Source organism: Ciconia boyciana, chromosome 6, assembly GCF_034638445.1.
Source record: "Ciconia boyciana chromosome 6, ASM3463844v1, whole genome shotgun sequence".
Classification (NCBI taxonomy): Eukaryota; Metazoa; Chordata; class Aves; order Ciconiiformes; family Ciconiidae; genus Ciconia; species Ciconia boyciana.
The window spans coordinates 2,104,750-2,115,031 of record NC_132939.1 but is presented as its reverse complement, the minus strand read 5'-3'; the positions used below and the strand labels follow the sequence as shown (position 1 = coordinate 2,115,031).

Here is a 10,282-nt window from a genome sequence, read left to right as displayed (position 1 = left end):
TCCGTGAGCTTGCGGGGCCGGATGGGATTCACCCCGGGGTACCGAAGGAGCTGGTGGGGGTCACAGCAGGAATGACCCCCACCTCGGTCTCGATCCGGGTGCCTGGGGAGGTCCCCGCTGGCTGGAAGCTCGCCAGCCGAATCCCGGTTTACGAGAAGGGGCTTGTACTTTCCGGGAAACTACAGCCCTGTTAGTCTAACCTTAGTACCTGGAAAAATTACGGAGAAGGTCATCCTGGGTGCTATTGAAAAGCGTTTAAAGGACAATGCCATCACCGGGCACGGTCAGCACGGGTCGGCGAAGGGAAAACCTCGTCTAACTGATTTCATATCCCGCTACGGGAAGGTCACCCACCTCATGGGTGACGGGAAGGCGGTGGATGTTATTTTTCTGGATTTTAGTAAAGCTTTTGAGCCTGTCCTTCACAGCATCCTTCTGGACGAGGCGTCCGGCTGCGAGATGAGCCGGTACAGGGTGCGCTGGGTGAAGAAGTGGCTGGACGGGGCTCAGAGGGGCCTAGGGAATGGGGCTACAGCTGGCCGGAGACCAGTCACCGCAGCTGAACCCACCCGTACCCAGTTTGCCGGGGATACCAAACCGGGAGGTGCCGGTGACTCTCTGGAGGGACGAGAGCCCCTGCGGAGGGACCTGCCTGGGGGGGAGCCTGGGGCAATCGTCACCGGCAGGAAATTTAACGAGAACAAAAGCCGGATCCTGCACCTGGGACGGAGCGCACCGGCGGGGACCTTCCTTACCGGCGTGGGTGACCACGTAGCGGCCGCGGTTACGCCGCAGCTCTGCCGCCAGCACCGCGCTCTGGGCAGGGCCGCGGGGTGAGCAGGATGGGGGGGCTCGGGGGCAGCTCCGGGTCCACCGAGCGGGTCGTCTTCTGCCCCGGGCTGCTCACCACGGGGTGCTGGGCTACAGGGGTGTCAGGGGCTCCCACGGGGGAGAGGGCCCGGCCGGTGCCAGGACCAGCCCTGCCTCGGTGTCCCCACCATCACCCCTTCCCCTGCCCGCTGCCCCACGCCAGAGCCCGGAGGGGAGGGCGGGCTGGGGGTGCCTGGGCGAGCCGTGTGCCCCCTCGTCCCAGCAGAGCCCGAGGGACGGGGGTCAGTGCCCTTCCGTGCCTCAGTTTCCCCAGAAGCTCTGCAGTGGGAGGGTGTCCCAAGGACGTGCTCGTCGCCATGGCCAGCCTGCTTTTGGGGCGAGGAGGGCAGCGCGTGGCCAGAGATCGACCCCCACCTTCTCCATCATCCCCCAGGCAGGGACAGGGACCAGGGCTGGGGCAGGGACCAGGACCGGGGGAAGGAGCAGGGCTGGGGCAAGGACAGGGACGGGGACCGGGGCCCTCGGTTTGTCCCCGGGGAGGAGGAGAGCTCTGCGGAGACGGGCCCCAGGTGGGTGCGAGGGGCTGGGCGTGGGGCCGCAGGGACCACCCGGCCTCCCATTGGGAGAGCCGCGGCCGCCGACCTCGGCCCCAGGTGTAAAAGCCATCAGCGGAGGCTGCCCCTCCTCTTCCTCCTCCTCCATCACGATGAAGGCTCTCAGGAGAAGGTGGTTTGTGCTCTTTCTTGTGGCTGCAGCCTGGGCGCAGGATGCCCTGGGTAAGGGGCTGGTTTGGGGGAGTCCCGCCGGGTCTGGCTGCCCTCCCTTGGGGAGGGGGAATGGGCAGTGCCCCCCGGGCTGGGCTGTTTGCTGCGGGGTGGTGGGCACGGGGGACGGCTGGCTGCCGGCGGAGGAGGACCACGGTCTCCTCTCCACCCCAGGCAGGGCAGGTCTGTGGGTCCAGCCCCAGGTTTGGGGCTGAGAGGCCGGATCCAGAGCGAGGGAAGCCCTGGGGTGGGTCCTGCGTCTCCCCCATCTCCCCGCGGGGACGCTTCGGGGGCATCGCAGCCACGTCGGTGCCCTGGGGTGACGGCTCAAAGCAGCTCAGCCCCTGGGGCCGCCTCCTCCCCTGTCCTCCCCAAGTCTGTCAATGTTAAAATGGGGGAAATTCGAGGAGAAATCTGTACCGGGGGCTTGCCTGGCTCGCTGCCCTGGGAGCAGGCAGCCCGGGGGTCCCCAGCGAGCCGGCTCAGCCTTCCCTCCCCTCGCCCTGCCGCAGTCTCTGTTACGTGCGGCCACGCGTGGCTCTCCGTGGCGGTGCCGGCTGGCCTCCTGGGGAGCCGTGTGGCTAGCGGGGAGCTGACGCTGGGATCCAGCTGCGGAGTGACCGCCGTTAACGGGGACGGGTACCGGCTGGAGCACCCGCTCGTGGGCTGCGGGACCACCCTGGAGGTGAGGAGCCGGGGCGAGCACGTATCCGTGACGGAGGTGCTGTGGCAGCGTGGTCCTCCTCGGGGCGGGCGTAGGATGGAAGCGGGGAGACCGTGTCCCACAGGGGAGGGACAGCATCAGGGCACCCTCGGCCGTGACTGCCGAAGTCCCCGTGGCTGGGAAGGAAACGGCGTGGGCCAGGCGTAGCGGGTCCTCCGCAGCCCCCCGTCTGCCCAGGGGTGCCGTCCCATCGTTGTCGCCGCACCGATGTGTTGGGTGAGCTCCAGGGCTGGACCCCCGGGTCCTGCCTTCCCCCTGGCGTGGTCCCGGTGGGGAGGGTCCCCGGCAGCACCCACGGGGACAGCCACCCTCTTTGTGTGAGGGTGGGAGCGCCGGTTAAAGCGAGCGGGACCGTTACCGATGACCCGAAACCTGTGCTGAGGAGCTTTCTGGCTCCTGGGCTGGCAGCATCGCTCTCGGGGTGCTGAGGACAGGGAGGGGACACCCCCTCTGAGCTTGGTGACACCTCCAGCCCCGTGTCTGCTTGTTCTCCCAGCTCCTCCCAGACAGCATCCGCTACAGCAACGTCCTCCGCTACCGTCCCTCAGCCGGGGGGCCCGTGGCTCGCACCAGACCCTTCTCCCTCCCCGTGGACTGTTACTACCCCAGGTAAGCGGGGAGCCCCGTGGAGCCGGGCTCTGGCTGAGCCCCCTGCGCCCACGGAGCGGCCGTGATCCACGATGGGACCCCTCGGTGCCCGGTCCACCAGCCCATCCTGGGCAGGGAGGGTGCGGGGGGGGGGTGCCTGCCTACGGGGGACGTGGCAGGCAGGGGTGCCCTGCCTGCCCCTGGGAGCCCGTCACCCCACCCGAGGCTGCTCTGTGGTGCAGGACGGGCAGCGTTTCATCTGGGGCCGTCCAGCCCACCTGGGTCCCCTTCGGCTCCACCGTCGCTCACCGGAGACGCTTGCGTTTCGCCCTGGACGTGTATGACAGTGAGTGGGGGAGCCCCAGACCCCCTCGTTCCCCTGTATCCCCCCACACACAGGGGGACCCCCCTGCCTGGCCAGGGCCCCGGGGCGATGCTCGGGGCAGCCACAGCCACGTACCTTCCAGGTACCTGGTCCTCCCGCCTGCGCCAGCCCACCTATTCCCTGGGGGAGCTGATCAATATCGAGGCGTCGGTGAGCACCGACCCCCGCCTGCCCCTGAGGGTCTTCGTGGACAAGTGCGTGGCCAGCCCGAGCGCGGCAGCGTGGCTGAAATACGAGGTTATCGCCGACAACGGGTGAGCGCCCGGGCTGGGCACGGGGTGGTGGTTGCTGCCCCGAATTGCCGCTCTCCCTCCTCGCCGGGACCCTGCGACTGGGTGCCCGTCTCACCCAGTCTCCCCATCCCGGCAGGTGCCTGCTGGATGGGCAGCTTGGTCGCTCCCGCTTCCTACCCCAGCGTGGAGACCGCTTCCTCCGCTTCCAGCTGGACACCTTCCTCTTCCCGAACGTCTCTGGCAGCCAGGTTTGTGCCAGCGGGGTCTGGGGGTGCGGGGTGACACCCACCCACCAGTGGCTGGGGGTGATCGGCGGAGAGCCGTGGGGCAGGAGGATGCTTGTCCCTGCAGATCTACCTCCGCTGTCACCTGAAGGCTGTGGCAGAGGGGGCTGGCAGCACCTCCGGCAAAGCCTGTTCCTACGACCGCGTGGCAGCCGCCTGGCGATCGCCGGATGGGGCCGACTGCTCGTGCTGTGGCTCTCCAGCCGGCTGCGGGGGCCGGCGGCAGCGCCGGCTGGCCGGCAACGGAGGTAGGAGGACCCCCTCGGTGACGTCCATGAGCCCTACGGGGGATGCCTGTACCCAGTGGTGCCTGATGGGCTTCTTGCAGGGCTCCTGGGGGAAGCCAGCATCCGCCTCGGTCCCCTGGAGCTGCTCTCGGCTCTGCCCAGCTCATCCCCGGCCCCCACGGGGCTCCCCACGGCACCGGAGCCCAGCACGGCACTGCCTCGCCGCCCCTCGGTCCCCGTGGTGCGGGGCGGGAAGAGGGACTCGGGTGAGTGCGGGCTGTCCCAGAGTGCTGGGGGGTGGCTGGGGTGACCCTGCCGTACCCCTCACCCTGCTGCCTCTCCCCGCAGGGCCGGCTCTCCCCGTCCCCGGCACCATGCTGGCCATGGTGGCCATGTGCTCCATCCTAGCCGCCGTGGGCATGGCTGGCTGCTACTGCTCGGTGCAGCGGCACCGGAGCGGGCGCCGGGTGGGAGACCCCGAAGCAGCCCCAGGGGAGCCCTGCGCTGTGGCCATGGTCCCCACTGCAGCCGGCGGTGCCGGGGCCACCCCCGGGACCCCCCCTGCTCCTGCAGATCCTGCTGCTGTGTGAGCCTCCTTGTTTTAGAAATAAACCTGTGGCAGAAAGGCTGTGCCAGGGTTGCTGTGGGGACCGTGTACCCCCCTGGGTGCTCGGGGTGAGTGGGTGGGGGGGATGTGAGGTGTCCCCAGTGCCTCTGTGTACCCCAAAGGGTCCTACTGGTCTCTCTGGGGTGCTGCTGGACAGCCCACGCTGCCCACCGTGGGGTGGCAAGAAGGGCTGGGTCCCCGGCAAGCGTGGCTCCTGTGCCATGACTCCCTGGGAGCCCCCTGACTCGGGGGGGCAGAGCGCTGGTACCCCCTCTGCCCGGGCCGTGGGCGAAAAGCATCCGTCCCTGACACGGGGACACCAGCACGGTGAGCCAGTGCCGCCCTGCGCCGCAGCCTACACCCCCTCCCCAGCACGGCTGCGGCCCCCCTCCCCTGGGGATGCTCGGGTGGGAGCTGGGGCAGTCTGGGGGGCAAAGGAAAGCTGCTTGGGGGGGGGGTAGCGTCCCACGGGGGAGCTCACCGGCACCTCTGCTCCTGGCTCTGCCGGGCGTGGGGCTGCGTCGCCTTAGGCAGCCCGGGGGGGGAAATGGGCTGAAGGGGTCTCGCTGCTCTCCCGCTTGCCAAAGCACGGTGGGACAGGTCCCTGGGCTAGCGGGGACGTGGCTCAGAGGGCCCTCGTGCCGCTTTCCGGCACGGTGAGGGGAAGCGAGCCGTGCCTGTCCTCGGCTGCCGGTGGGCTGCGGCGCGGTCACCGCTGAGCCGTGCCCACCCTCGCCTTATCGGCCCTCACCCCCCGGGCAGTGCCAGCCGCAGGATGCGGGTGTGCGGGGCCGTAGCGTGCGGCCCCCTTCCTCCGCAGGGCTTTAATTATTTACTGACTTCGGGTGTTTTTCTCCGCTGCCTCGAGTTCTCGGCTTCTGCTCTTGGCCGCGCGCCCTGAAACCGCGGGTCAGCACCCCGGGTGCGAAGCCACCGCGGCGGAGAGTAGCTGGCGGGGGACCGGGGACGCGACGACGATGACAAGACCTGCCTGTCACCCGCGGGATCTCCTCGGGGCAGAGCCAGGCTGATGCGCGGCCCGGGACCCTCCCTGCCTGGGGAAGGGGTGCTTGGAGGTCTGGTCCCCACGGCGTGGGTGCCCCGGCCGTGCCCAGCCCCGTGTCCTGGCAGCGGCCAGGCCCCGGCGCTGCAGGGAGGAGATGTTTCGTGCCTAATGGCCCTTGATGGATCTTTCTTCCAGGAACTCGCTGCAGAGAGCTTTTTTTCTTTCTTCTTTCCCAGCTCCTGTAAACACGGCCTTGCGCTGGGGCGTGTGGGCTGCAAGCGGGGCTGGGCGCAGCTCTCGGCAGGGCTTGGCTCAGCCACGAGTGGGGTGCGTGGGGGGGGACACCGACACACACACACACACAGAGCTGGGGGCTTTTGGGGCGGTCTGGCACCCCGCTTCCCTCATCTCCATCACACGTGGCTCTGTGGGGTGGGGTCTGTGCATCTTTCCCCGGGGATCACGGTGCACTGGACCCCTTCCCTGGGTGCGTGGGTGGGGTGGGGGGAACACAACACGGAGCAGCTCCCCCCTTCCCCACGCAGCTGGGGTGCCCCGCTTTCCCCTCCCCACTGGGGCTGCACCCACAAGTGGGGTGGTTTTGGGGGCTGCTCCCCTCCCCCCCCCCCCCAAATCTCCCATCTGCTCCGTGTCCCTCGGGCACCAGCGAGCGTGCAAAGCCGGGCAGTGGGGGTCCGGGTCGCCCCCCCCCGTGGGTCGTGGGGCCACGCGTGGGCTGGGCGGTGTCCCGGGGATGCCGCAGCCTCTGACATCAGCCCCGCTGCACCAATGGGCGCCCGGTGGGGCGGGGTGGGGCGGGGGCGGCCCCGGCGGGGACCGGGCTGCTCCGGGATGGGGGGGGTTCCCCGCTGCCCCCCGCTGCCTCCATGCAGGGGATGGGGAACCTGCGGCTGGGCAGCCGCGCCGTGATGTACACGGCCGAGACCCTGCCCAAGGGCAAGAACCGAGTGATGGGGGTGAGTCGGGGGCGGGGGGCTTTGGGGTGGGGGGGCTGGCACCCCTGGAAAATACACCCCACCCCCACCCCGGAGGTTTCTCCCCCTCCTGCTGATCCCCCGGGGGATGCTGCGGCTCGGGGACCGGGACCCCCCCCCCCCCCAGGGTGGGTGTGGGGGGGTGTGAGTTGGCCCCACTCTCGCCCTGCCCCATCCCACAGACCATCCAGATCATGACCGGCTTCATGCACATCGGCTTCGGGATCGTCCTGACGACGCTCACCAACGTCTACACCTCCGTCTTCGTCATCGGAGAGATCCCCTTCTTGGGCGGCGTGTCTGTGTGTAGCGTGGGGCTGGGGAAGGATACCCACGGGGGATGGATGCCCACCAGGGAGGGATGCCCACCAGAGTCCCTGGGGCTCCCAGGGACCGGGGACAGGGGGTTCTGTTTCAGCAGCTGTAAAACTCAAGGACTACCAATGCCCAAGGGGGGGATCGCCGTGCCCCTGAGAGCCGTGGGGCCGCGGCCGTGGGCGGCTTGTTCGTGCTGGGTGGGTGCTTCGTGCCCCGTGGCTGCCCGGGTTTGGGGAGCTCAGGGTGACCTCGGCGGTGGCTGACTGTCCCCCTCTCTCCCGGCGCAGTTCATCATCTCAGGCTGCCTCTCCATCGGGGCGGAGAAGAGCCCCACGGAGTGTGCGGTGAGTGTCCCCGGGGATCCCCGCCGCTGCTGGAGGAGGGGGGCAGGCAGGTGGGAGCAGCTCGACCCCGGGTGAAACCCATCGGGCGGCAAAGCCGCGTTGGAAGCTTGCGCCGGGGTTATTTCTGGAAATGAGCAATAGGAAGGAAAAAAAAAACCCCAAAGGCAGCCTGAGCTGTTACCCGCGGCCGCTTCCCCGGGGCTCAGCCGGGCAGTGCCGCAGAGCTGGGGCGGTGGGCGTCCCCACGGGCTTTGGGGTCTGACGCCTGCCCCAAAGCCATCCCCAAAGCCTCTCCGCACCCGCAGGTGAAGGGCAGCCAGACCATGAACATCATCAGCGCCATCTTCGCTCTGCTGGGCATCGTCGCCTTCATCGTAGACCTCAATCTGAACGGGCTCTACCGCTCCGGCTTTGACTACTACAGCTATCTTGTCCTGGTAAGCGGGGGCACGGCCGGTCCCCCCCAGCCTCCGCTCTCGGAGCAGGGGTGCGCAGGGCTGGCTGAGCCTGCCCGGACAGGGCTAAGCCTTTTGGCAACCTCCCCTGTCCCCTTCTCCATCCCTCCCTCCCCCCCGGGGGCTGTCATGCCTCCCCCCGGATGCTGCCTGAGCCCGTTTTTGGGTTGGGGCTTTGCCAGGCTCCTCTACGGGGTTCAGTCCCGTCGCTGTTGGGGAGCGGGGAGCCCGTGGCCGGTGGCATCCCAACCACGGGGCTGTCTGCCAGTGCGGCACCGTGCGCCTGACCTATTTTAGGCTGACACCTTGGGAGATGACTCACGCCCTGGAAGCGCCCGTTCCTCTCCCGCAAGCCGTAAAAGCAGCGAGGCGGAGGGCTCCGAGCGAGACCTTGGCGCCCGCGGAGCCGGGGCTGCACTGCTTAGGATCGGTGGGAGACGGTGGAGGGAAGCCCCAAAATGTGGGGTGGGGTCCGCCCTGTGGGGCCGAGCCCGGGTTTCCTCCTCCTGGGCGCTGCTGATGGGGCTTTCCCCGTCCTGGAGCTCGCAGGGAACGGGATTTCCATCGTGCTGCTCATCTTCACCATCCTGGAGTTCTGCATCGCCGTGGCCACTGCCAATTTCTGGTGCCGGGCCACCCGCCTCAGCTCCAACGAGGTATGGCAGGGGGGCGAAGGGCACAGGGCTGAGCCCCGGCCGGACCCCCAGCACCGTCCCCCCCTGCTCTCCCCCAGGCCATGCTGATTGTGCCCAGTGCCACGCGGGTGGACCTGGCAGTGCCGCTGGCTGACCTGCCCCAGCCGCCCAGCTACACCGAGGTGATCTACGACCCCAAAGAAGAGCCCAGCTAGAAGCGGAGTCGGGGCCGGGCCGGCTCCCAGGAGCAGCGTCCGACCCCTGCCTGCATGACAGACCTCTTCCCACTGCCGCCGGTGCCTCCCCCCGCCCCAGAAAAGCATGTCCCCCCCGTCCGTCCCCGGGGAGCACCCTGGCACCTCCACCTCGCTGCACCGGGCGCTGCTCCAGGCATGGGTGGGTTTTGGGGGTGGAGGAGAGGCTGGACCCCCTGCAGAGCCCGCGGGGCGGTGGGTGCCGGGGGGGCCAGCCCGAGCCCCATCCCCTCCCAGAAGCAGCAGCTCTTGGGTTTCTTTGCAGCCAGTCACCCCTGAAGTCTAGCGAGGCGCTGGCCCCGAGGACGGCAGTGTGGGGTCCTGCCTCCCACGCTCCCGAAACCGTCCCCAGCCGGCTCCCCACGTCCAGGGCTACGGCATCCTCCTCCCGCTGCGCTGCAGGCTGGGACACGCTGGTACCCCCTCCTGAAAGCCAGCAAGCACCCCGAATTTGCCCCCATCCTCCCGCCCCTGTGTTAGGTCTCAAAGAGGGGCTCTTTGCCTGCTGGCTGCTTTGGAGAAGGGGCTTCTCCGGGGGGGGGGGGGGTCAGCCTGGGGCTTCACGGGGTGTTTCTGCCCGTAAATACCCGGTTGGCTGCTGGGGTTCATTCACGTGGGGGTTCAGGACCTCCTTGAGGTCTGGTGGCCACGTAGCTTATAGAGACCCCGACGTACGCCGGGAGCCGCGTGGGTAGCTGGACCATCCATCTCGGCTCATACTCCATTGGCTTTATTTTATCTTTGAAATAAACGCTCTGGCCAGGCCTGCGTCTCCTCGTTTGGGGGATTTCTCAGCGTGGGACCTGCAAATCCCACCCGCAGAGCCACTCTCCGTCAGGCAAGGGGCTCGTTCTGCCCGGCTTCAGGGCTCTCCCGTGCCCATCACCCTCATCCGGTCCCGCTGGAGATGGTGAGACGTGACGGTCCCCCCGGTACCTGCTCCCCCCCTAAGGAAATCCACCACCCTAAATCCCCCCCCTTATATATGTAGCAGCACAGCTCGCTCTATTTAGTGCTGCTGGAGCAGCTGGTCAGCCGGCGGCGATGACGGTGACGGCAGCAGCTCCGGGTTCTTCCACCGGCCAAGGAGCTGCCCCCGGGCTGGGGCTGCTCCTTGGGTGACGCGGGGACAACCGGTGGCACGTGCTCCCTGTCCCCGCGAGGCTGCAAACCCGGCTGGGTGATCCCGTGCGATGGGGACGGGGCTGAGGGACCTTATAAGCGCTCCCAAACCTCACCCGTGCTGCAGTCCCTCAAAAATCACGATGTGGGGACAGTGGCTGCCCCCAAAGCTCGGCTCCAGCGCCAGAGCGGGGTCAGGGAGCGCCTGTTTGAACCATCTCTTTAGTTTTGGGTTGAGTTAAATGTTTTCTTTCTTCTTTCAACAGCTTCCCCCACCCCACCTCCCCGCTGCCCTGACAATGCTCACGTTGCTCAGCCGAAGCCTCATGGATTATTCACTCGCTGTCAGTTATTTCTGTTCCCAGCTCTGAAAAAATAATGAGCTGGTTCGGTAGGAAAAGCCCCAGAGATCGAGGGAGCGGGATGAACAGGCTCTCTCCGCTCCCCCTGCGTTCACAACCCATTACGGCTCCAGCTCCTCACCTGTGGCTCTGGAACCCCCCGTACCGG

General features: G+C 68.1%; 2 protein-coding genes across 2 annotated transcripts; both read left to right on the top strand.

Moving 5' to 3' along the window:
- Positions 1-1,372: 1,372 nt before the first annotated feature.
- Positions 1,373-4,626, top strand: LOC140652783 (zona pellucida sperm-binding protein 3-like). The gene is made up of 9 exons (XM_072864000.1): positions 1,373-1,607; positions 2,108-2,280; positions 2,816-2,928; positions 3,150-3,253; positions 3,375-3,546; positions 3,662-3,773; positions 3,877-4,057; positions 4,138-4,302; positions 4,385-4,626. The coding sequence occupies exons 1-9, from the start codon at positions 1,538-1,540 to the stop codon at positions 4,624-4,626; spliced, it is 1,332 nt and encodes a 443-aa protein (XP_072720101.1). The 5' UTR covers positions 1,373-1,537.
- Positions 4,627-6,512: 1,886 nt separating this feature from the next.
- Positions 6,513-9,152, top strand: LOC140653318 (membrane-spanning 4-domains subfamily A member 12-like). The gene is made up of 6 exons (XM_072865284.1): positions 6,513-6,626; positions 6,827-6,946; positions 7,250-7,306; positions 7,612-7,743; positions 8,304-8,417; positions 8,495-9,152. The coding sequence occupies exons 1-6, from the start codon at positions 6,537-6,539 to the stop codon at positions 8,609-8,611; spliced, it is 630 nt and encodes a 209-aa protein (XP_072721385.1). The 5' UTR covers positions 6,513-6,536; the 3' UTR covers positions 8,612-9,152.
- Positions 9,153-10,282: the final 1,130 nt, after the last annotated feature.

Excerpts from the sequence above, each read along its gene's own strand:
- LOC140652783 (XM_072864000.1), top strand. The coding sequence starts at position 1,538 with ATGAAGGCTCTCAGGAGAAGGTGGTTTGTGCTCTTTCTTGTGGCTGCA. Across the intron at positions 2,929-3,149 it reads GTGGACTGTTACTACCCCAG|GACGGGCAGCGTTTCATCTG; the intron begins GTAAGCGGGGAG and ends TCTGTGGTGCAG. Across the intron at positions 4,058-4,137 it reads CCGGCTGGCCGGCAACGGAG|GGCTCCTGGGGGAAGCCAGC; the intron begins GTAGGAGGACCC and ends GGCTTCTTGCAG.
- LOC140653318 (XM_072865284.1), top strand. The coding sequence starts at position 6,537 with ATGCAGGGGATGGGGAACCTGCGGCTGGGCAGCCGCGCCGTGATGTAC. Across the intron at positions 6,627-6,826 it reads GCAAGAACCGAGTGATGGGG|ACCATCCAGATCATGACCGG; the intron begins GTGAGTCGGGGG and ends CCCATCCCACAG. Across the intron at positions 7,744-8,303 it reads ACTACAGCTATCTTGTCCTG|CTCGCAGGGAACGGGATTTC; the intron begins GTAAGCGGGGGC and ends CCCGTCCTGGAG.